This window comes from Mus caroli, unplaced genomic scaffold, assembly GCF_978045245.1.
Source record: "Mus caroli unplaced genomic scaffold, Mus_caroli_1 scaffold_19, whole genome shotgun sequence".
NCBI lineage: Eukaryota > Metazoa > Chordata > Mammalia > Rodentia > Muridae > Mus > Mus caroli.
Window position 1 is genome coordinate 17873550 of NW_028227274.1, and position 26301 is coordinate 17899850.

General features: G+C 42.4%; 2 protein-coding genes across 2 annotated transcripts in view; one reads left to right on the plus strand and one right to left on the minus strand.

Moving 5' to 3' along the window:
* Positions 1-1819: 1819 nt before the first annotated feature.
* Positions 1820-10183, plus strand: Ttr (transthyretin). Its single transcript, XM_021150550.2, has 4 exons — positions 1820-1967; positions 2907-3037; positions 6268-6403; positions 9929-10183. Exons 1-4 carry the CDS (start codon positions 1899-1901, stop codon positions 10034-10036), a joined length of 444 nt encoding a protein of 147 aa, XP_021006209.1. The 5' UTR covers positions 1820-1898; the 3' UTR covers positions 10037-10183.
* A 9305-nt stretch (positions 10184-19488) lies between these two features.
* B4galt6 (beta-1,4-galactosyltransferase 6) overlaps positions 19489-26301 on the minus strand; it is a 61594-nt gene continuing 54781 nt past the window's right edge. The window contains exons 7-9 of the mRNA XM_021150701.3: positions 24260-24382; positions 23980-24081; positions 19489-23516 (exon numbers count right to left, since the gene is read on the minus strand). Coding sequence (XP_021006360.1) covers positions 23369-23516; positions 23980-24081; positions 24260-24382 — 373 coding nt within the window. The 3' untranslated portion in view covers positions 19489-23368. The remainder of the gene's footprint in view (positions 23517-23979; positions 24082-24259; positions 24383-26301) is intronic.

Here is a 26301-nt window from a genome sequence, read left to right on the forward strand (position 1 = left end):
CTCCAGACAGTCTACCTGCTGATTGCCGGGCCCCTGTCCAAACATGCCCTAATACTCTGTCTCTGCAAGGGTCATCAGTAGTTTTCCATCTTACTCAACGTCCTCCCAGTGCTTCAAAGCACCTCAGTTTTTCTTCACATCCTTGTCTCTTTCAAATTAAAGTTTAAAAAGTTGGTTTCTAAGGCTGATGTAGGTCTAAAAAACAAGCAAATCAAAGACCTGAGGGTGTTCTAATTTACTTGTTGGTCAGAACTACCAGTATGTTATGGTCAGAGATAAATTTGAGATCCTATACTTAGATCAAAATTTATAAAAAGACAGAATGGGAGAGGATCTCTGTGAGTTCAAGGTTAGCCTGGTCTACATGTAGTGAGCTCCAGGCCAGCCAAAGGTACAAAATGAGATTCTGTCCCAAAACAGCAAACCAAAAACTAAATAAAATTGATAAATGAGCATAGTTCATTATGATGAATGCTCTTTAGTTGTGTTAGACACAGGGTTGGGTGAGGCATCACAATGATAACAGTTACGGATGCTCAGGGTATAACACTGCCTGCAGAGCACATTTGTCAAGGAAGACTAAAGCCTTCTGGCCATGTCCTCAGGGTTTACATGACCTTATCTGAAATGTGTGTCCAGTTCAATTATCTGTGTCTGCTTCAGTGCCTCACATTGGAAGAGAAACATTGACCAGTGGGAGGAAGCCAGACAACAAAGTCCTGGGAAAAGAGGATTCCAGGTCCTGGATCTGACGAGGAATCTCTCAAAGAGGTGGGCATGCTTATTTAGCAAAAGAAAATATGCTGTCAGAAGACCAGTAATCATAACAAATTTATAAAGAGGCTGGGCTTTGTCATGGATCCAGAATATGGGATGTGCATTGAAAACACACAGACAATCAGATGTACCAGTAGTCATGTAATCTGGCTTCAGAGTGGGAGAGAAGTCAGGAAACCGAGATGTCCCAGCATGGGACCCCATAGATTATTTTCATGTGAATCTAAGGCAACTGCAGTCATCTTCCAGTTTCTCAAGACAAGCCAAAGCCCAGGTTTTAATGCAACGTGGTTCAATTTGCAATTTTTGCAGATAGTTCAAAATCCTAGAGAAATGGTAGAGCCTGTGGTCAGGTGGCTTTGCCAGTTTACGAGATCCTGGGAGGCAATTCTTGGTTTCAATGGTTTGTGGAGTTCAGTAGTGTGGAGTTGACATGCGTGGGTGAGAGATTTTACTGGGTAGTGATTCCTGTATGGAGAGGGCTTTCTATCCCATTCTGAGCAATGGAAAGTAATGATGTCAACCTTGGTTGACAATGCACAAGAGATTCTGGAGAAAGCATCTCCTTCTTAGGCACAGATATTGAATGGAATCATCTGACATTTGTATTTTCCAGTTTATAAAATGCCTTTATATCTTGTCACATTTAAAGTTCTTAGAAAATCTCCTTCAAAGAGAAATGCGATATTTCTGATTTACAAATGTGTGGTCTGATATCGGAGATAGGAAATCATTTCCAGAAGCAGGCAGGACATTGAATAGCAGATCTGGGATTGGGTGTGTCAGAGCCTCCAACGCTGTCAAGACTCAAAGGTGCAGGACAATAATTAGTCTTGCTCTGGCTGTATCTTCTCATTGTTGCTTTTGGACGGTTGCCCTCTTTCCCAAAGGTGTCTGTCTCCACATTTCGTAGAGCGAGTGTTCCGATACTCTAATCTCCCTAGGCAAGGTTCATATTTGTGTAGGTTACTTATTCTCCTTTTGTTGACTAAGTCAATAATCAGAATCAGCAGGTTTTGGAGTCAGATTGGCAGGGATCAGCAGCCTGGCTTGGAAGGAGGGGGTATAAAAGCCCCTTCACCAGGAGAAGCCATCACAGAGATCCACAGGCTCCTGACAGGATGGCTTCCCTTCGACTGTTCCTCCTTTGCCTCGCTGGACTGGTATTTGTGTCTGAAGCTGGCCCTGCGGTGAGTGATCCTGTGAGACATGGCAGTTAGACCTTAGATAAAGAAGAAGTGCCTTCTTCCAGATGTGAGAACTAAAGTACTCAGACTCTATATTTACCATTAGATTCCAAGAGAAGAGCTGGAGTGCCTCTGGCTCTTCCTTCTATTGCTTTAGCGCATTGAGTCTGTAATGCTCAGTCTCTGCTGTCCTTAGATAATAAAGATATGAGATTAACATAGAAATAAAAAAATAAAAGGGCTGGATGTATAGTTTAGTGGTCCAGTGTATGGCTAGTGTGTGAAAAGCCTTCTGTTCAATCTCTAACAGTAGAAAAACAAGATATATTCTCAGTGGGGCTGTTAATATTGAATTCTCATAAAATCTTTAATATATTTAGTATGCCTATTATGTTGTTATATTTTAGTTCTTTAGCTAATCAAAATGTATTATTGATCTTTCTTTGTCTTTTTTTGGCCAACACTCTATTCCAGTCTTTGAAAAAGTCCTTTAAAAGAGTTAATCAGTATAATTAAATGAGTCAGGAAGTATGTGAGGGTTATTTTACAACCAGAGGGAATTACTATAGCAACAGCTGATTAGAATGATCGCAAGAAAAAGCCCATTCTGTCTTTTTGCACCATGCACCTTTCAGTGGCTCCATTCAGATGGAGAGGCAAACAGAGCAATGCCTCTCAGAGGGCCTATTTTCCCTTTGAACATTCATTATCCATATCCCTGGTGCACAGCAGTGCATCTGGGGGCAGAAACTGTTCTTGCTTTGGAAACAATGCTGTCTATGTCATACTGGATAAAAAAGCTCATTAATTGTCAACACTTATGTTATCATAATGGGATCAGCATGTACTTTTGGTTTTGTTCCAGAGTCTATCACCGGAAAGAACAAGCCAGTTTACTCTGACCCATTTCACTGACATTTCTCTTGTCTCCTCTATGCCCAGGGTGCTGGAGAATCCAAATGTCCTCTGATGGTCAAAGTCCTGGATGCTGTCCGAGGCAGCCCTGCTGTAGATGTGGCCGTAAAAGTGTTCAAAAAGACCTCTGAGGGATCCTGGGAGCCCTTTGCCTCTGGGTAAACTTGTAGAATAGCCCACCATGGGACCAGTTTCAGGTTCCCATTTACTCTTGTTCGTGTTAGATTCAGACACACAACTTACCAGCTAGAGGGCCCAGAGAGAGGGCTCAGGGGCTAAGGGCACATATTGCTCTTGTAAGAGACACAGGTTTAATTCCTAGCACCAGAATGGCAGCTCATAACCATCTGAAACTCACAGTCTTAGGAGATCTGGGTATCTGACATTCTCTTCTATCCACCATGTGTATGGTACACAAATTCACATGCAGGCATCAAATCTTATAAACAACAACAACAACAAAAAAAAAAACCAACAAACCTGGTAGTTAAAGAAGATTAGAAGGTTAAGCGTATGAGCAGAGAGATTTTGTTTTGTTTTGTTTTCTTTACATTTCAAATGTTATCCCCTTTCTCGGTCCCCCTCCCCAAACCCTCTACCCCATTCTCTCCTCCCCTTCTTCTATGAGGGTGTTCCCCATTTACCCACTCCCACCTTTCCGCTCTTGAATTCCCCTACACTGGGACATCAAGCCTTCACAGAATCAAGGGCCTTTCCTCCCATTGATGCCCGACAGTGTCATCCTCTGCTACATATGTGGCTGGAGCCATGGGTCCCTCCATGTGTACTCCTTGGATGGTGGTTTAGTCTCTGGGAGTTCTGGGGGATCTGGTTGATTGATATTATTGTTCTTCCTATGATATTGCAAACCCTTTCAGCTCCTTCGGTCCTTTAACTCCTCCACTGGGGACCCCGAACTCAGTCCTATGATTGGCTGTGAGCATCCACCGGCAGAGGCCTTTTTTTATAAACAAAGCTGCTTTATTGTGTTACTTAGAGCATGACCAGGAACCAGAGCACAGTCCAAGATTGAAGGGAGGAAAACAGGGGAGGAGTCAATAACCCCACTGTTTCATAGTGGTTTCCAACCCTTTTATATCACAGCCCACTTTAAGCAAATAATGAAAATTATAGTCTCCAGGGACAGAGAAGATGACGCAGTCAGTGAAGTGCCTGCTCAGAAAATGGGGGCTTGAATGTGAGTTCCCAGACTCTGTGTAAGATGCCCAGCATCGAAGTGCATGCTTATAACACCAGCCTGGAGGTAGAAGCTTAGAAACAGGGATACCCTGAAGTTGCTTGTTCACCAGTGTCTCTGAATGGGTAGGTGCATGTTTGGTGAGAGACCCTGTCTCAAAAATCAAGGTGTAGGATAATTGAAAATATCTAGCTTTGAGCTTAGATCATGCAAATGTGTACACACACTCACACACACATCACACACAAAAAAAAAAATGCAGAGACAGAGAGATACAGAGAGACAGAGACAGAGAGGAAAGGAGAAAGTAAAAAACAAATTATTTAAAGACCCATGGCCACAAAGAGGCTCAAAAACAAGCACGTATAAACCATACACATGTAATTTTAGGAGTTTTCAGATTCCCTGGTACCTATGGATGATGCACAAACTTTGAATTCCAGTCTTAAAATCTTATGAAGAATGTGTTCGTGTGTGCTAATTTATTGATGAGAGGAAAGGCCTTGACAAAGTGCCCTTCTGGAGCTTACTGCATTACCCAGACTCAGGGGTTTTTAAAATGTACACTCAGAACAGAGTAGCTCTGTGCAAGGGCAGCAACCATGAATCTTAATAAGAAACATATCGTGAGAGATCTGCAAGGCAAATCTAGGGACTGAGCAATCTCACAGTCACCCACTATCAAGCATGTCAACATGACTTCCCACCTGTACTAGCCACAATTCTGTGTCGTTCTGTTTTGTTTTGTTTTGTTTTGTTTTGTTTTTTAACAAAGTGATTTCAAAGAGATTTCTAATTAATCTAAATAAACAAACCAAAAGGAAAACAGCAAAGACTCCCTCAGCCCTTAGCAGAACAGCTATGCAGTGATGACTCCTGGGTGCAGACTTTATATCAGGCTTTAATTGAATACCTAGAACTACTAGTGCTCTTCATCAATCATTGGGAAGGTCATTTTCTTTTGGTGCTGTTTTAAGTTTCTATTTGTTAATGTCTTCATAATTATACACGTGTTGAACACAGCATGCAAAGTGGTTAGGGGAATCTAGTTGGCGTGGAATGGATACCCAAATATTCAGACTTTCTTGTGACTCTTCTTTCTTGTACCCACATCAAAAAAAAAAAAATGGAGATGAGGCATGGTCAGAGTCACTAAAACCAGCTGCTACTTTTAATTACGTGGGGAGCAGTTTCTAACATTGCCATTATTGAACTGATGCTGCCTAGGCGGAAATGGAAATCACTTGGTATTTCTTGTTGGCAAAGAATTACTGAATAGATTAAATTTCCAAAAGGAGAAGTCAGTTACAAGTTTTTTCTTTGTTTATTAGGCTTTCTGCTATGATAAATTACACTACTTCCAGAAGTTACCCTTAGGCCCTGGGACACTGAACTGTCACTCTGCTGTCACAGGAGATTACAGAGTTAGTCAAGGCAGCTTGTGAAACCTTCAGGGACTATCATAAACTTTCATCAAGTCATTAATCCTGAATGCAATACTGTGTGTGTGTGTCTCTGTGTGTCTTATGTCTGTGTTTGTGTGTGTGTAAGTATGTATGTATGTATGTATGTATGTGTATGTGTTTGTATCTCTCTGTGTGTCTGTGCTTGTGTATTTGTGTATGTGTTTTTGTGTTTGCCTTTGTGCGTGGTTGGGGATTGAATCCAGGGGAATACAAATGTTAAGAAAGAACTTTACCACTAAACTACACCTGTAGGCCTTAAAGCTTTTCTTTCTTTTAAAAATTTTAATTAATTTATTTTCAGTCAGGATCTCAACACCTAGTCCCATCTGCTCTAGAACTCACTATTTAAACACAATTTCCCTCAAACTTGCAGCAAGCCTCCTGCCTCTACCCTGAGAGCACTAGAATAATAACAGGTGACCCCATACGCCTAGATTAAGACCTTTAACGTAAACATTTTACTATATTTTAGTCTCATAAGACAAGATGCTACAATAAAGATGTACATTAAGTTCCCTTGAATTTCTTGCTATTTTATCTCAAACATAAGGATTTCCTCCCTTTTGATTCAGGTAACAGAAAAAAATATACAGATACATACATGTACACACATGAACACACACACATCACAACCACATATGCGCACGTTTGTGTATTCTATCATTTACCATGCCACTGAACTCTTCTTTCCCCATAAATTCCTCTGTATTTGTGTGCCCTCCAGGAAGACCGCTGAATCTGGAGAGCTACATGGGCTCACCACAGATGAGAAGTTCGTAGAAGGGGTGTACAGAGTAGAACTGGACACCAAATCGTACTGGAAGACACTTGGCATTTCCCCGTTCCACGAATACGCAGATGTAAGTGGACACACCAAGTTGTTTGGATTTTGTTTTTAGTCTCAGGAAATTCCCTTTGCTCTTGATGTACGTTGGGCATGAGTGGAAAGTAGATTCTACAGCCAGAATCCACAGTGCTTGGAAAGCAAGCCTTCTGAGTTTCTCTAAAACTCATTTAGCAACATGGCCTGAACCTGTTCACGCTGCTTATAGTCAGCTAACTACATTTATGTAAATATTCATTTCTCTGTTGAAGAAATGTTAGTATTTGCTTTTGAGGCAACCTCCAGATACCATGGAGGGCATTTCATAGTCAAAGAAAGGGTTCCCTATGCTATTTCTCTAAATTCTGGCATTTTCTTTATTCCAAAGCACATCTCATGTCCCCAGAAGTTTGGGTAGACAATTCTTGGCAACACAGAGAATTACAACATGTTCAAAACGCAACAGCTTAATATCTAAATCATCAAGCAAACATCACATGGCAAAGGGATTTCTGAATCAAAACTGTTTCATCCTTATGATCAACCTATGGAGGTCTAGCCTCGACTTACACCCATTTTACCAATAAGCTAAGAGAAGCTAAGTTCCTCATCAAGGGCACAAGGCTAGCATGTGTGAGCAAGTGACAGAGTTGGCCTCTGTGTTGGTTAGTTAGTGTGCCTTCCATGCCTCAGCCAGTGTCTCTGTAAGAAATGGAGCTAAATCAAAACCCAAGGCCACCGCCAAAGGCACATGAGTAACCTTTGCTTGGCACTGGGCTCAGTTTCCCTGGCTCCTCTCGGTCCTCAGTTCACAGAGGCAGCTGTCATGCAAATAGGATCCAAGCTTGTTGGTCAGACCTGGAGATAACAAATTCCATCAAAAATAGCTCCTCATGTGACCTAGTTTGCTGTCTGTTGCCATGATACACACCATGACCGAAAAGCAACCCTGGGGAGAGAAGGGTTTATTTCATCTTACAGCTTACAGTTCGCCATGGAGGAAAGCCAGGTGGGAACCTGGAAGTGGAAATTGAAGCAGAGATCAGAAAGGAATGCTGTTTACTGGCTTGCTTAGCTCCTTTTCTTATATAGCTTAGGTCCATGTGCCCAGGGGACGGTACTGCTGAGCATAGGCTGGGCCTGCCTACATCAACCATTAGTCAAACAAAGTTCCATAGACTTGCCTACAGGCCAATCTCATGGAGGCAATACCCCAGTCGAGGGTCCCTCTTCGCAGGTTACTCTAGTTTGTGTCAAGTTGACAAAACCTAACCACAAAGTACAAACAGGGTCTGCCCTTGTGACTTAGCCATGGATGACACTCTCAGATGATGGTGTTACCAGACAAACCAGAGGGGCTTACCAAGAGTCGGCCACCTACCAAGGTAGTACTCTACTCCTTACCGGGCACCAACACCCATGTTAGCTGGGCCAGTATAGGACCCTTGCTGTTTCCTGCATTAATTGCCCATAGACCCTGGGTCTCAGCCTGCTGGGAGTACCTGTAAGTTGTCACCTCAACCACATTATTCCTGTTGGAAGACTTGTCTGATTCTCTTTTAGAACTCAATCAACAAACGTTTTTATTTTGTTTTGGCTTTTTGGAGACAAGCTCTCTCATAGGCCAGCCTGACTTGAATCTAGCTGAGAATGACCTTGTGCTGGTAACTTCTCGTCTCTTCCTTCCAAGTGTTAGGATAATAGGCATAAACCACCACAGCAGTTTGACTCCATACTGGGGCTCTGAACCCAGAGTTTAAACACTCTATCAACTGATTCACATTCCCACCCCATCATTCAACAAACATTTGAAAAATAAACCCTTCTGATTGAGCACTCTACTAAATACAGCCTTTTAGTGTGGAGTATTTCCTCACAACCAGGGTCCAAGATGACCCCATCATACATACCACGGAAAATTAGGAGATGTTTTTTGGAACCAATAGGTCTCTTTGCTTGGGGGATTTTTATGTGTGTGTGTGTGCAGGCACACGCGTGTATGCATGTGGAGGCTACATAAAAACCTTAGGTGTCATTCTCAAGCACTCTGTTCACCCCCTTCACATACCCCACATACACAAAATTTGAGGCAGGGTCTCTCATTAGCCTGGAGCTCACCAGTTAGGCTAGACTGACTTGCCAGCAGACCCTAGGCTGTCTCCATCTCCCCAGCTCTGGGATTACAGACACTCTCTATCACACCAGACATTTTTATACATATTCTGGGGCTAAAATTCATGTCTTCAGGCTAACAAGTCAAGAGCTTAAATGACTGAGCTCTCTTACTTGGTGGATTTTTTTTAAAACTACATAATATTTTTTTTTCACTTCTGGGGAAGAAACAAATGAGCCTGAGTGAAAATGCGACAGAAAAGAAACTTCTAGGCGTGTGTGTGTGTGTGTCTGTGTGTGTGTGGTGGCACATGCCTCTCATCTAATCCTAGAGGCTACAATAGAATGCTCCTGAATTAGTGAACAGCCTAGGCCAAGGGCTAGGGTTGTAACTCAGTGGCAGAATGCTTGCCTAGCATTCGCAGGATTTGATCCATGGTGCTATAAATAATAATAAATAAATACAACAGTCTAAGATGATTCTCCCTTTCATTTATCTGGATGTTATTTTTGTGTTAGTTTTACTCTGTCATCCAATCATTCTTTGCCCTATATTTGGACGTTTAAAAAAAATCTTTATTCAAAGTGTGTTCAAAGCTGTATCCAAAACCTGTCCACCAAATGAGTACAATTACATACATCTTCTATACTTACCATCTGTTCCAGATTTGACTCACTCCCAGCACCTGGGCTGTTGCTGCACCCATGTCTCAGAAAGTCTAGTAATTTGAGAAGTGACTAGTAATTGCAAAATCCAGACTTTGTCCAGAAACTTCAATGAGCTCCAAAACTTTCATTTACATTTCTGCCAGCCACAAACTGCTTGTGTTGTGGAAAGAATCTTGTGATGTCTTCCCACAGCATCTCAGCCTTGTTTCTTCCCTTAAAATATTCATCTTTTCACATTAGAACATGCAAAGGGACAGTGGGAGCGAAATCCCTGGACTGGGACGCACGAAGCCTTCCTTTCTGGTCAGGCTCTCACTGTAGAAACTTAGGCCGGTTTTAGGATGCAGTCTGCTGGAGAATGGCTTCTGCCAACATTCCAGGTCTGGAAGTTTGTAGTGGAGTTGTTGACAACCACTGTTCGCCCCAGGTCTTTTGTTTGTGGGTGTCAGTGTTTCTACTCTCCCAACTTTTATCTGAACCCAAGAAAGGGAACAATAGCCTTCAAGCTCTCTGTGACTATGATCTGACCAGGGCCACCCACACTACAGAAGGAAACTTGCAAAGGGAGACCTGCAATTCTCTAGGAGCTCCACGAAGCTCCAAACACTTAGGCAGCATATTTTAATCTAATTATTCATCCCCAACCCCACCCCAGAAAACAGTCAGACAATAAAAGGAAGATTATCAGCTTAGCATTGAACTTCCTGTGAACACTTTGACTGCAGCTCCTACCTCTGGGCTCTGTTAGAACTAGCTGTCTCTCCTCTCTCCTCTCTTCTAGGTGGTTTTCACAGCCAATGACTCTGGCCATCGCCACTACACCATCGCAGCCCTGCTCAGCCCATACTCCTACAGCACCACGGCTGTCGTCAGCAACCCCCAGAATTGAGAGACTCAGCCCAGGAGGACCAGGATCTTGCCAAAGCAGTAGCATCCCATTTGTACCGAAACAGTGTTCTTGCTCTATAAACCGTGTTAGCAACTCAGGAAGATGCCGTGAAACATTCTTATTAAACCACCTGCTATGTCATTCAAACTGTGTTTCTTTTTTATTTCCTCATTTTTCTCCCCTGCTCCTAAAACCCCAGATCTTCTAAAGAATTCTAGAAGGTACGCGATCAAACTTTTTAAAGCAAGAAAATACTTTTTGACTCATGGTTTAAAGGGATCCTTTCCATCTTGGGGAGGTCATGGGTGCTCCTGGCAACTTGCTTGAGGAAGATAGGTCAGGAAGCAGAGTGGACCAACCGTTCAATGTTTTATAAGCAAAGCATACACTAAGCATGGTCTGTAGCCATTGAAAGCACACAATCTGAAGGGCTAGCGACGCACAGTAGTGTTTTCCCAGAGCGTGTTCAAAAGCCCTGGGTTTAATCACAATACTGAAAAGTTGGCCAAAACACGTTCTGAAAATGAAATATTTGGGTTTTTTTAAATAACTTTTAGTGACTAGATAAAGACAAATCTAAGGGACTAACTATGGCTGCTTATAGCAGGTTAATTTCGGTCCCCAAAATTGTTTGTATGAACATCCACACTGGTAAATAAAGTTGCGGCACCCAATGGCTGGGTAGGGTAGATGGAGGCAGGACTTTTAGATTCCTGGGGGAGGGAGAAAGAAGGAGGAATCACCATGCCTAGAGAAGGAGAGAAGAAACACCATGCCTGGAAAGGTGCGGGACAGAGAACATAGCCACCATGTAGGAGCAGGAGGATAGCAGCCGAAGAGGGCTGTATGTCTGGGTCTGGGGTGGCCAAGAGAGAATGTAGGAGTTAGTAAGTAATAACTCGGGAATATCGGAGGGAGGTGGATTAGCCACATGGAGGCTAGGAAGTGGTCCAGCCATTGAGCTGATTAAAGCATATCAAAATATATACACAAAATAAGGCCCTGTGTGTGTGTGTGTGTGTGTGTGTGTGTGTGTGTGTGTGTTTCATTTGGGAACCCAGAACATTCAGGCAAGTAGTGAGGAATGAGCCTCAGCAGGTGGGATCTATTAAAGTATTTAATTGGGAATACTACAACTGATTCTTCAGGCATTTTTTTGTTAAGCACTTTACTCATTTGAGGGCCATAACAGTTTCTTTGCACAAGAATGGGCCTATCTGCAGTCAGGCCCCACCCCTTGCTGCTGAGCTATTTATAATGATATATTCAGGTAGAAGGGGAGTCATGGTCTTCAGTTGTGTGCTCACTGGTGACTCCACCAGGCTCTGATGGACAGTTCCAAGCCAAAATGAAGGAAACAAGCCACAAAATGTCATGAATCTGGGAGAAGGGTTGGTGGTAACGTGCGGAGGGATTGGGAGGTGGGAGGCAGCTAAGAGATGACAAGGAAGGGAGCATCAGCGTAGGCTGTGTGCATGCATAAAACAAAAGCAAACAAAATCAATCACTAAACCATGTTTAAGAATAGTGAGTTCCAAAGATATAAACCTACAGCAACCCAGCTTCATTTCCCAGGCAATTCCTACCTTCCCTTCACAGTTCATAGAATGTACTCCTCCTAAACTGGTAATTTTCCTTCCAGTCTTTCAAAATGAAATAAGCTTAGAATCAATTCCACTTCCGCAGATCTCTCTACCCCTCTAATCCACTTTAGACCAATTCTACCTGGCAATCAGAACCCAGCTCTCAGGAGACAGAAGCAGAGACAGGAGGATGTCCATGAGTTCAAGGCCATTCTAGTGAGTTCCAAGCCAACCAAAACTACATAGTGAGACCTTGTCTAACAACAACTTAGTCAAATCCTAAATCCATGTTTAATTAATACACACTCACACACACACACACACACACACACACACACACACACGTGTAATATGAACAAAACAAAACAAAATAGATTTGTAATGGAAGAGAATAAATTCAATTTTAACCACTCTGGGTTTAATATAATCAGACCGGTTTTTAAACTCTAAAATTGGCAGTGTGTGCACACACATGTCCAAGGTGTGGAGGCGTGTCTCAAAAAGCATAATCATAAATATTGAACTCCTACCTGCAACATTTGATAGCACCTGTCAAACAAGGAAATGAAGCATATCTTTGCCTCAAGCTATATTTTAGCCTCCAAGCGCTCGTAGCAGAGGCAGAATTATTTCTCCCCATCCATCGTTTCCCCGGCGATTCCTTCCTTTGCTTCACAGTCCATAGAGATTCCTAAGTGCTGTTCGTTTTCCCTCCAGCCTTTCAAAATGGAAATAAGCTTAGAAGCAATTCCATTTCCCCAGCTCTCCATTTTCTCTGGGTGGGAGCTGCCCCAGTTAATTTTAAGCCAAAGCAGATGGTAATTCATCTTTAGCAAACCCAAGTAAATACTGAAGGTCCATTCTGGAGCCTCTGTGAGCAGGAAGGTGGGTTGCACTTGGACTTTCTAAAATAAACCCTAGGGATGTGCACACGGCCCCCAGTGCAGCAGTCAACCACTTGCTGTTGCTTCTTATTTACTCCCAGGAAGCTGGTGGTTAGAGACACAGGTACAAGGTATGATGGAAGAGAAGGCCCAGGCTAATGCTACAAGGTGAACCCAGAACAGCTGTCACCACGAGAACATGTGCTCAGTTAAAAGAACAGCACTGCTCATCTCCGGCAACCTCAGGAACCAGCATTTGGAAAGCACTTTAGATGTGTTTCCTAATCTCCAGAAAATAGCACCTACCACACAGGGCTTTTAAATGTTTGAGCATCATATAGCATCCTTTCTAAGTATGTGGAATGGATTAATGAATGAACCAATAGATGAATGAAGGAAAGGATTAGTTCTAGGTAGGCAAATCTGAGCCTTCCACATCATGTGACTGACCAGTTGGGTTTTCTCTTTAACATACACATTGGTACCAGGGGAACAGGAGAAATTTTATATTACGTCTGATCAACCTGTTTTATGTGCCAAGGCCAGCTTCTACATTCTTGTACTAATTTCAAAATGTGTAAATAAATGTAGAAACTGTCTATTTACTCTGACTCGGTTAAGAACAACAACAACAAAAATTTCTTCTTTCAAAAAGACAACAGAAGGCTATGAAAAGATTTTTTTCAGCCAGGGTCTTAAAAGGCAGAGCCAAGCTTCTGCTCCCCCAAGCCTATCTAAGAGAGAAGCATCAGGTGATAGGAGCCCACAGAGTAGGATCAGAACACTAATGGGGACAGAGCCCCACTGAGGTCATCGAAACCTGCCCAGGGAGTATCGAGTCCGACAGAAGGATTCAGATGTAATTGCTATTAAAAAATGGAGCTGGGTTGAGGGTGTGGGGAGACAGCCCAGCTGGTAGAGTCCTTGGCATGTAGGCATGAGGATCTGAGATTGGATACCAAGAATCCACATAAAAAGCTGATTGTGGTAGTACATGCCTAAATCCCGGAGTTAGGGATGTGGAAACAGGAGGACTTCTGGAACTCTTGTCAAAGCTAGCTGGTCTTGTCAAATCCATGAGCTACAGATTCATAGACTCTGTCTCAAAGAATAAGGGGGAGTAGTAAGAGAAGATACTTAACATGAAACTCTGACACACGTGTACAACGCATATAAACACATCTACATGCATGCACCTTACACAGACACATACACGGGGTGGAAGAAAGGCAGGAAGATAAGAAGGCAGGCCAGCTGGATAGAATAGCCAGTCAACATTGTCATAAAAATATTTAAACCCTATAGTCACAAAATAGAAAAGTGTATTGTGGGTTCCTGAGGACTAGGGGCCTCACTAAGAAGGGGGAAACTGCTAATCTGTAGCAGTTACCAGGAGCCAATAGGCAAGTACATAGCAAAATCCCAGTCATGAAAAGAAAAGTAAGTAATGAAGAACCGAGGACCTGCGGTGGAGACTGACACCATCCACAGAAAAGATGGCACTTTGGTTATTGGAATCTGTGGGACATCCTATTGAGGCAAGAAGTCTGGAGAGTTTTGTAAGAGGAGTGGTGATTAACCAGGGCCTTCCGGAGCTCAACCTATAGCTAAGGGACTGGACAGTGGGCACTGAGAGCCTAGTATGACCGCCCAGTGCAGAGACAGCAGTTCTGTTTATATTGGGCAGGGGGAACATTGTGTGTTCCAGGTCAGTTTGGACTGCATAAAAAGACAAACAAAGAAGGGAAGAAGAAAGGAGAAAGGAGATTTTTTTTAAATCTCTATTTCATATCTAAGGAAAAGTAATGGAAGTAAATTGAATGGCTTGAAAGTTTTCTCCTTAGTTCCATGACTTCTGTTCAGTTTGTTCTTCAACGGGATTTGTAATTATAATGCTTTAGCTTCAGGGCACAGAGTGAAATTGCATCCACTTACACTAATGACTTCTAAAAGGAACTTTTAGATAAGTAGCTACTAAAAGCTCATTATTAACAAATATTTTCTGGGCAGTGATGGCACACGCCTTTAATCCCAGAACTTGGGAGGCAGATTTCTGAATTTGAGGCCAGCCTGGTATACAGAGTGAGTTCCAGGACAGCCAGGGCTACACAGAGAAACCCTGTCTCGAAAAACCAAAACCAAAACCAAAACCAAAAACAACCCAAATATTTACTTGATTATTTCCTCCAGTTTTTCCTAATAGCCCGTTGGCTAGCTTTTATTTCCTTATTTTACAAATTCTCCTTATAGGTGATGGAACCCTTTGTACTACACATAGACCACTCACTGTGTGTGCATGCTCGTGGATGTGGAAAGCCTTCACAGATTGTTGAATTTCTTTGGACTTAAAATCCAAAGTTATAAATTGTGTTGTAAGGTGTTATCCTCTGAGCCAAACTGCCACCATCTTCCTGAGATCAGCTGCACCTACACTCGAGAGAGGTCATCTTGATTAATATTAATACTGTTAATGTTCCCCCCAGAAGGAAGATGAGAAAGTCACTAACCCTCAGCCTGAGTATCTGGCCACTCCTTCTAGCCATTTGTACATGGTTCTGCCTTGATGGCCCATAGCTAATATATAAACTGGGGAAAGGTAGGAAAAAGGTGTGCCATCTATGGGACCACGGGGAGGTCACCATCACATGGGGTAAACCCTTTCCGGTGTGGCTGCTTTATGGTCCCTCATGCTATGTAAATAACCTTAATAGACCCACTGGCTCTCCAGGGTGGACGAAGGTGGCATATAAGGTTGGGTTGGGATTGGCACCTTTTGAGGAGGGAGTGAATGCTGATCACATCTTCCCTAGAGGGAGGAGGGGATCTTGTGGTAAATTGACTTCTAGCAAGGATTTTGTAGGTTGTTAAGTCCTGGGATGTATGAACTTCAGGAAATCTTCAAAATTCCTTCAGCCATGTGCGAATGAGCAGGAGTGCCAAGCACTGCAGTTTGCCTGCTCTGCTTGGACCCTCTCTTGGAAATGCAAAGTGAATCTACTTTCACTCTGAACCTACTCATGTGTCTGCATAGATGTGAAAGAGCTTAGAATGTAATAAGTGAAACATTCTCTTCATTAACCATTTTGTAAGCTGGCCCTGTCCTACAAGACAGTCAAAGCACGTTAAAATAAGAAAAATCAAAGAGGCCAGGTGTGGTAGAGTATGCCTGTTGTCCTGTCAGGGGTCTGAGGCACAGGGATCACCACAAAAAGGAACTCATGATCATTTTGTAACAACCATTTACCATGATTGTGTGTTTGTGTGCTTGTGTGTGTGTGTGTGTGTGTGCGCGCGCGCGCATAGAGTTTTGGGTCCCACGTCTGCTCTGCCACAGGGCATGGCCACTTGGGGAGGCCAGACACGGGAAGTCGACCACATTTACCCCTCACAGTCGCAGAGGGTGGGATGAGGGAGTGTTGGGCGGTAGGCCAGCCCCTAGGGTGGGGCAACACAGTCTGAGGTGCAGGACAGCCAGAACTGGCTTGAGGGTCCCCCGGGCCTGCAACAAGCCCATCTAGTTCTCAGGCTCTCAGACACCCACGTTCCGCTGGAAGCCTCAGAAGAGCTGAAAATGAAGTGGGGACCCATGGGCTGGATCTGGCTCGGGGAAGAGGGGCGGGGGTGGAGGAGGATCCTGAGGGGAGAGTCTATGGCTTGACGGGTGGCAGTATTGAACTTGGTGGGGGCCGTGGCTAGGAGCACAGAGAGGTCTTCTATGGGAGATTAGAGGTCTTCTACTCTCTATAGGCAAAGGCCTTCTCCATGGTTCTCCACGGTGGATCCCAGTGAAAAGAGGCAGTCCATGGTTTTAAGTCATTTATTGTCATGGAGGATAAAGTGGCTGAGTAAAACCATACCCCATTTCTCAGGGTGAGCCTGAAGTTAAACACCTTTTGCAGGGAGGAGTTTCTGGGAAGGAAAGCTTATTGGCTAAGCCCTGCAGGCCTTTAGGTACCTCATTAAAATGGAGATCTGTCTGAGCCTATGTGACCATAGGTCATGTCCACTAGTCCTCTACCTGCGGAGGGGCTTGGGGTGTTGCCCTTACATGACTGATGGCCACAAATCTATGAGGGACTGCAGCTAGTGGCAGGGGCCTGGTGCCTACCATCCCTTCAGGGTTTCCAAGGTTTCAAGCTTTAGCTCAGCCAGGAACCAGGCTACCTTTCACAGGTCGGCATTCGTGTGCATGTGTGTGTACACAGTGTTGAGAGAGCAATGATACTGACTTGGCATGGTGAAGATGTGGTATGTTTCTTCCCTTTCTTCTTACATGGCCCTTTGACATTAGCTAGTGGTGAAGAAACTATTATATTTACTCCTAAACACCTGTTACTTGGCCACGTTTCTACTCCTACTACTACTCCTGGCACGTGTCAATCAAGGACCGTTGCCAGTTTTACTAATTGTTTGTGCAATATGTATAACCACTGTCAAAACTTCTGAGAGTCAAAGGACTCCCTGCCAAATATTTCTTAAACATAACCTAGGCCATTGGCAGGGAAGAAAGGCTTTCAAGGTAAAGTCAGGAACTGGTTTCATACAAATCAAGTTCTTGCTGGGAATGCCAAGTGTCTTCCACGTGTTAGCTTACCTAATTCTTCCCATAATTCTCCAGCAGCTCACAGAACTGAGAACCATTCAGCTTTCACAGCTTACTGTTTGCTGGCTAATGGCCTTTATCTGTCTGGTCTGAGTCTTCCCACAGAGCCTTCCTAGGAGTCTGTTGTGGTAAAAATTAATCTCAGTCGGGGCTTTCTACACCACCTTTGTTTAGTTCCCAGATAAAACACACAAAACCTTCATATTGATGAGAAGCCCTTAAAGCACTAGAGCTGGGCAGATATCAACCTTCTAAGCTATTAGTGTCTACTTCCTTATCAATAACCCTGAGTTATAGCTTGCCTGTTCTGTTGGGGGTCACTCTTACTCCAATTGGCCAGCTCTCATGGCCATGTTTTCATGACTCACCTACTCCATAGTGTCTTCTCCTTTTTCCATTTCTCTCTCCTCTCCCTGGTCTCTGCTTCAGGTCCCAAACCCGGGAACTGAAGCCCTGCCTACCTCTTTGGCCCAACTACAGGCTGTAGGCATCTTCATTTACCAATGAAGGATAACTTGGAGGAGGCAGGGTGGGCACGGTTACATGCATATCACTTGTGTGGGATGATCTCCTTGTCCCTGGAGACAACCAGATTTTGGGGGCCAGTATTTAGCTTTATAACACATAGTGATAGACCAAACCTCAATAGAGTTTACTGGCATGTTAGTCTATTGCAGAAGAACAATCATTTCAACTACCCTTTCAGAGTCCATGTTTAGAGCTGGGAAGCAGTCTACAAATGGAGAAGAGTCACTCCTACAGTGACGTGACACTCAGGAACGAGAATCACCAAGTGCAGCCTCATTGATGGCACGTGTTCTTCAGGTCTAACACTCTACTGGTTTTATGCTCAGAAAACGGATACTTCTTGAAGGTCAGAGTGTCTGCTGCCCCTTCAAGAGTATCTTGGTTAGGGTTTTACTGCTGTGCAAAGACACCATGACCAAGGCAGCTCTTCTAAGGACAACATTTAATTGTGGTTGCCTTATAGATTCAGAGGTTCAGTACATTATTATTAAGGTGGGAGCATGGCAGCATCCAGGCAGGCATGGAGCTAGAGAAGCTGAGAGTTCTACATCTTGTTCCGAAAGGAAACAGAAGACTTGCTTCCATGCAGATAGGATGAGGGTCTTAAAGCCCACACCATGGTGGCACACTTCCTCCAACAAGGCCACACCTCCAAATCATGCCACTCCCTGGGCTGAATATTCAAACTACCACGAAGAGCCTCTAGAACACAAGTGGAAACAGTAAAGATTAAATTAATAATATATTTCAAGCACATCAAACTGTATTATAAGACTGTCTGAAGTCTGGGCATGTTGATAAGCAGCTGGTGCTTGCTTACTGAACTCTCTAGTCCTCTGGAAGGGCATCACCCCAGTCATTCCCAGCACTTGGGAGATGGATGCAGGAGGATCAGGAGTCCTAGGCTGGCTTTGGCCACACATGAGCCTCAAGGCCAACCTGGGATACAGGAGACCTTGTCAACAAAACAGAACATGTTGAGAAAGAGTTCAGTTTTCTTGTCCAAACCGTTTTCTCTTCCCTCCCCACACTTTCCTTTCTTTCCTCTTCCTCCCCTTAATTATACTGTAGTTGCAAATCACTTTGTTCTGAGGTCATTTTAATCAAGAGTGATAAAGTATAAGACTCCTTACAAATAGAGCCTTCTCTAGATAAAACCATTTGGTCCCAACATGTATTTAAAGACAGAACCAAAAATAAACTCATGGCTATTAAATTCAACCTCCAAGTATAGATGCATATCCTTGTAATCCCAGCACTTGAGAGACTGAGGCACCAGAATAATAAGGAGGCCAGTCTGGGCCACACAGTCAGTCCTAGAGCAGCCTGGGAACTATCTCAGAAAATCAAAATAATAGCCTGGGAATATAGCTCAGTGGTAGAGTGCTCTTTTAGAGGTTCTTAGTTCCATCCACAGTAACACTTGATTTAAGAAAGCCCTGTTCTCTGAACACACACCAGAGCTATGCACCTTAGGCAAGATAACCTAATTAAAATTTATGACTAATTGGTTAAATGGTGGTTAATGACTGACATCATTTGTGCTATGCAGTGATAACCTGCAGTTCACAAGTTGTCTAACTATTAGTACAGAAATTCAGTACAGAAATAGTAAGTCCACAAAAGCATGATGAAGCCAGTACTAAACAAATCTAGCCCCGAGGTGTTTGAAATTTGACTGCTTTTCTTTAAATATCTTTAAGATGACTTAATATCTGAAAAATTAGTTAACTATAACTTTCAGTTTGGTTCCCAGAAGCTGCACCTAGAAAAGAAAGTGAAGGCTACAGGTGAGAACACAGCTCTTGTGTTTGTTGTTGGTGGGGATGTGTATGTGCATATGCATCTGCACCATCCCACAGCTTGCAGGTGGAGGTCAGAGGACAACTTCACCGCCCCTTGCTTCTGCTTAAGTCAGGATCTTTTTTGTTGCTCGTTGTTGTTTGTATCAGGCTGGCTGGCACTAAAGACTCAGGCATCTTCCTGTCTCCACTTCCCATCTCACCACGGGATCTGCGATGAGTTACCATGTCCAGAATATCATGGCTTCGAGGAACAACCTCAGGTCTTCACATTTGTGGGGAAAACACTTGATATCATGGGTTACCAAGTGTACGGATGAGTACTAAATGACAGTGTGTTTTGGAGGGAGTCATGGTGAGCACTGAGTGTATTTAAGCTCTGATCTCCATGTGCATATTTTCAGAATGTTCTTAACATCTACTAAGGCATCAACAATTCTCTCAAAATTTAGGGAGAAGAAAACCAGATAACCCCCCAAGACATTCTGAGATAAAACAATGACATCACCACACAAAATCTTTAGAACATTATATTTCATAAAAGACAATGATAAAAAAAGTACAAACATGTCCATGAGAAGCAAAACAAGACAAAAAAAAAAAAAAAAAAAGACAGCAAGGAATCACTAGCATTTACGTCAATGCACTTACTTCCATATCTTAATAAATAACCTTAAGTACACTTCCACCTTCCCAAAAACACCATGACAATTTGCTTCTCAAATAACAAATCTGCAAATCCAAGGCAAGAAATCTAGAGTGTTATTTATCTGAAAGGTACATAAAGAAACAGGACAGATACAATGACACAAATCTGATTCCCCCCAGGGATCTCCCAAGGGGCAATATTGTATTGATAATTCTTCCATTTCCTTTTACAAGGGTTATCAGTATCAATTGGAATAGGAGTTTTTGGTGTTTTTGAAACAGGGTTTCTCTGTGTAGGCCCAACTGTCTTGAAACTCATTCTGTAGACCAGGCTGGCCTTGAACTCAGAGAACCTGCCCCTGCTTCTGGAGAGCTGGGATAGGAATTTTTAATAGATAATTTTGTACTTAAAATTCAGAAATTTAACTTTTACTTTTTAATTTGCTGTGTGTGTGTGTACATGTGTGTGCTTACACATATGGAAATCTGAGAATACTGTGTAAGGGGAGGTCTCTCCTTCTACAGTGTGGGTCCCAGGGATCAAATGCAGGTTGTCAGGCTTGGTGCAGGCACCTTTACACCCTGAGCCATCTCAAGGGTCTACAACTGAAAATAAATATAAAAAGGGGGCTGTGGAAGCCACCTCATTAAAACCCTAATTTGGCAAATACTTAACTTCATTGAAAATCAGACAGAATGTGGGAAATCAATGAATGTAGGAACTTTCTCCCCATCAGCCATGATTTCTTTCTTTAGTTCAAAGGCACCATATCATTTCCCCAATGCCACAAGGACCTCCCAGCAGCTGGGACCACACTAGATTTGAGACTAAGCCATCTAACAGATAAGTTCCCAGAGGGTGTTCTTCCTAATTTCAGATAAGTTTCAACTTTCTTGATTTAAGTTGTTTAGGAAAAAACAAAACAAAAAAACAAAACCCGCCTTTAAATACCAGTCAGCCAGGCAGCGGATGGGAGACAGACACCCAGTGCAAAGCCACCAAATAGATTTGATTCTATCAGACTGCCTGCTTGTGCTAGTATGTAAGAAAGAGATTTATTGTCATGTGGTCATGGTAACTAGGCAAAACTGTCATCCATGGAAACATACCCAGGTCTGAATTAGAAAAGGTGGTTCTCACAAGCTGACATTGCAGATGCAACACGAAGATATAGCAAAATTACTTACATCCAATTCCGGAAGCCATATTAATTCCAGACTTAACCTAAGAAAGTAAGGCAGATGACCAGTTCTGAAATTTCCTAAAACTGTGAACTGAGTATCAATGCAAAAGGCACCCCACTGTGGACAGCCCGCCACATTATGAAGTGTGTGTCCTCCAATAAGATTCCACATGGCACAGCCTCCCACAGCACTGTAAGGAGGGACCAAAGAGCCCTGTCTCACCCGCCTTAACATTACATTCTGCTGTCATTCGGTCAAATTAAACACTTCATTGGCCACAGGAGACAGAACATAAGCTGATAACATACAAAAATCTTCATCTCCAGAAGTTGAGATTTTTTTTTTCACTCTCTTTTGAGTAGCTAAAAAAGTTGGGAAGTAAATATTTTAGAAGCAGTTCTAAGAATAAGCACGGAGAGGTTGCTGTCACGACAGGGCATCTGTCTTCTCCAGTGCAAGAATTTTAGTTATTACTGTAGGGTTTGACTTGTGGTCATCAGCATTACCAAAACTATGACAGACAATGACAATTGAAAGCTAAGCTCTCAACATTAGACAAGGGGAGCAAAGTTTCTCACATCCAGAATTCTCTCACTCTTAGGGTTCACTTGACAGACGATGTTGTTCTAAATTTGTTTAAATATGAGAGATAAGATCTTACATGTGAATATAGGCTATTTTTCAAGAATTTTTATAATCAATAATTTTCAAAGTAAGAACACTATTTGGGCTTTGTTGTTGTCTGGTCATTGAAAACCTCACCCAAGTGTGGAGGGTGAGCAGAAGTCACAATATCCACACAGTCAATTAATGATTGTAAGGTAAGTCTATAGGCCCTCGGCTCAATACCCAGCACCATGGTGGTGGTGGTGTGAATTAAATTATACTTGTAGTGAAAAAAAAAAAAATTGGATAACACCAGAGATTTCTTAAAAGTGAAAAAAGCAGTAGGAGTGACTAGCTGATGTGAAAGGGAACCATGTATGTCTGAGAATTAAAGTTGAAGTTTGTTTTAATCTAAGCATTTATCTTCATAAAAATAGAGCATCTAATCTCTCATCTAATAGTATAATTCATCTGTATAAGCACTACTGGATTTTCCATAAAGTCATTCTTTCAAAAAAAAAAGTTTTTAAAAGAAGATACCCTCTTTTGGTTCTTCTAAGGTGGGAATAATAATGTTTTCATTATGAGATTGAAAAAAATATATATACCGTGTATAAACACAACCTTGGGAACGTTTTTTTGAGGCACAAGATCCCTGACACGCGGAGGTACATAGAGACATTTAACATGAAGAAGTCCTGTACAGCACGTCACTTTACAACTCTGAAGGTTTTCTTGGTAATACTCATGCAGTATGCATAAACAATATGGCTGTTGACTTGGCAAGATCTGATGAGACTGCAAGCAAGGGAAAAAATAGACAAAACAAAACAGGTAATCGTGGCAGGAAGAAAAGTTACGCAAGTCCTTCCTTCCTTCAAAGCCCTCAGAGGACCGTGCCTCCTCCCATGAGGCTGAAGGTCTAAAGCTGAACACCAATAGGACAGAACGGTTACTATATTATCTTTGTCTGTCGCTGACAGTCCCTTCATTTCACACAAGGCTTAACCTTTGTTTGGCGACATAAATTTACATTTTTCCCCATGCGAATAAAAAATGTCTATAAAAGTCCAATGAAGGCATAACCAATTACATGCAAAATTGTGACATCTTGTTTTCCAACAATTTGAACACATTTAATTTACATCACATATGTACAAAATATGTTTGAACGGAAATAAAAGCATTCTCTTGAATTAAATTATAGATTTCAGTATAAAAATCTTCTCTGTGTAGGGAGTTTTCTTCACTTCCAGTCCCAAGCAATGGGTTCTTATATCTACAGTGCTTGCCATGGGGGGACGCTCCCAGCAGGGGGAGAGTGGGAGAGTGTGACGGATGGAGCCCGCGCTGTAAACATTAAAGATTGCTGGCTCTTTTTACAGACCGGGACACTGAGATACACCCCAATCTCTAACTCCCACGGTGAGGGCACTCCAAGCCAAGTTCATGATCCAGCACTGTGGTCTACCCCACCATGAGAATGACTTCTTTTAATAGTCTTCAATTGGAGCTAATTCTGGCATGAGGTTTACAGATATATTTGTATACAGCCTATCAACCAGTATTTTGGGTGTGTATAATAAATTGTTCAGTCCATCGATGTACTGCCGCTCCTTGGAATACCGAAGTAATTTATACCTAAGGGAAAACAGTGGGAAATGTGTTCAAAAGAGGAAAATATATTCTGAGGCATTCTTATAGTAAAGGCATGCTTTAAACTCTCTAAGCCATTATTTTAAATTAGACTAGTCAAAAACAGGTTACCTTAAAGAGAGAGAATTTTATACTATCACAAGTTAGATTATATTTTAAGTAAGGGAAACATTCTAAAAATAAGAAGTTAACTTGATATGAACATAGGCATGATTGTCTACATCTGTCTCTCCCTCTATATACACACACATACACACATGCCACACAGACACAAACATATATAGACCACCCCCCACATACACACACAGACACACACCCTATAACTGCAACCCAAAAACATTTGCCAGAGACCTTTGATTATGAAAGAAAGTTCCTTCCTTTAAAACAACAACAACATGCAGCATATTAATTTGGAAGCCCCGAAGTCTCAAGATGACATCACACTCACCGTCCTAAGAACTGTACTTCCCCTCGATGGTGATGAGGAATAGATATGTATTTTCCCAAGTTCCCTTCTGGCCGGGTTACATTGTAGCCAGCGTAGTGAACTCTGCAGGATAACATAAAATGAATTAAATGAATTCCAAGACAAAAAGAGGAAACAACAAAAACAAATCTGAAACATTCCAAAGCTTCCCAACCCAGCCTCCTTTCTTAAGAGGGGTGTGATTTACCAAATACAGACAAAATTCAGACCTGAGTTACCAAGCCACTCGTCCTTGACGTACCTGTTCCAAAGGTCATCGTCCTCTCCTCCCCATCCCCAGAAGGCATTGGGAAAGCCGTTGATCTTCCTGAATTGCTCCACCGTCAGGCCACTCACCCCACCAAAAAACTCCTTATAGGGAAGACTGGAAGAGAAGAGGACACAGCGTTCCCCATCCATCAGGACGGTCACACATGCCCTGCCCCACCTCTCATACACTATAGACTTGTAGATTTTGGGGGATGTGAACTGGAAAATAAAATACTTTTATAGGATATCAAAGCAAGTACTTAAGTCAAATGTAAAATCAAAACATGCATGTCAAATGAAATCCACTAATACTTTTATTTTATGACTCAAGACCCATTTTTCAAAATGTGCATAATCTTCTCTCTCACACACACACAAAAAAACCCCATGCTTAAACATATTAGTAACTGTCGATGCAATGTTAGATTTTGCTAAGCTGAAAACATTTTAAAATATTAACTGACTTTATATTATGTATTACACAGAACAGAATAAGTAAAAATATAAATCAGAGCCCGGCAGTGGTGGCGCACGCCTTTAATCCCAGCACTTGGGAGGCAGAGGCAGGCAGATTTCTGAGTTCGAGGCCAGCCTGGTCTACAAAATGAGTTCCAGGACAGCCAGGACTACACAGAGAAACCCTGTCTTGAAAAAACAAAAAGCAAACAAACAAAAATATAAATCAGGAATAAACACATTTAGTTTTTAAATGAATTTCTATTTCTAAAATTAACTTTTACCTGTTTGGATTAAACTCACAAAATACTCGTGGATATTTAATACATACTTTTAAAACATTTTTTTCACATACTTATTGTGGGTGGTGCCATGCTACAGCTCAAGGTGGTAGTGGTGGTGGTGGGGTTGTCAGAGGACCACTTGTGGGAGTCAAGGGGTGGAGACAGAGGACCACCTATGTGAGTCAGTTCCCTCTTCTACCACATGGGTTCTAGAAATCAAACTCAGGCAGTCAGGCTGGCTTGCAAACACTTTCATCTGCTGAGCCATCACACCAGCCCCAAATATTTTTATTTTTAAAACACTAGTATTTATGAAAGTATTTTTAATTTAAGTATTATTTTCCCTACTTTCTTTAACTCAAATTCCAAGGATCTGGTCAAACTTTGAAACATTTAGAACAACTTTTGGGAGTTGTATTCTGTATACAACAACAACAACAAAAAAGTTAAATGAAAGTATCAGGAATATATTAAACAATACCATTTTAAAAAAAGAAGAAGAAGAACAAAATTTTAATAATAGCACTTATCTTACACTGTAATAGGAGACTAAAGCCAGCAGGTCCTGGGTCAGAGCGAAGCCATCTCTGTGAGCATCTACTCATGACCACTGTCTGGTCATAGACCTGCGCATACCCTGACCTGCAACTTTGTGACTACTTAACAAGCTTCCTCCCTCTGTCTGAGCCTTTGGACTGCTCCAATGAATATGGGATTGCTGCTTTTGAAGAACCTTCATTCATCCCCACAGGCTGGGCTAATTACATGCCTGCCTCACCCACACCCACCAACATGTGTTGCTATTTTTTAGAATATGTATACACAATGGGTTTTTTTTGGGGGGGGGGGAGGCGGTATTCAAGACAGGGTTTTTCTGTATAGCCCTGGCTGTCCTGGAACTCACTCTGTAGACCAGGCTGGCCTTGAACTCAGAAATCCGCCTCCATCTGCCTCCCAAGTGCTGGGATTAAAGGTATGTGCCACCACTGCCAGGCCACAATTGGTTTTTTTGTCAGCCATAAAAGAAGGAAAAAAACAAAACAAAACAAAAAACAAACCCTGCACTACTTTCTCTCTCTCTCTCCCTCTCTCTCCCTCTCTCTCCCTCTCTCTCCCTCTCTCTCTCTCTCTCTCTCTCTCTCTCTCTCTCTCTCTCTCTCTCTCTCTCTCTCAACACTAGCCCTTAAGCTATCTGGGTAAAGTTATCTCTCTGTGGGAGCATGACCCACCAGGGAGCGGAGATGAAAAAAATCAGGAAAGAAGAGGAAGAAAGGAAGTAACTGAGCCCTCAGTG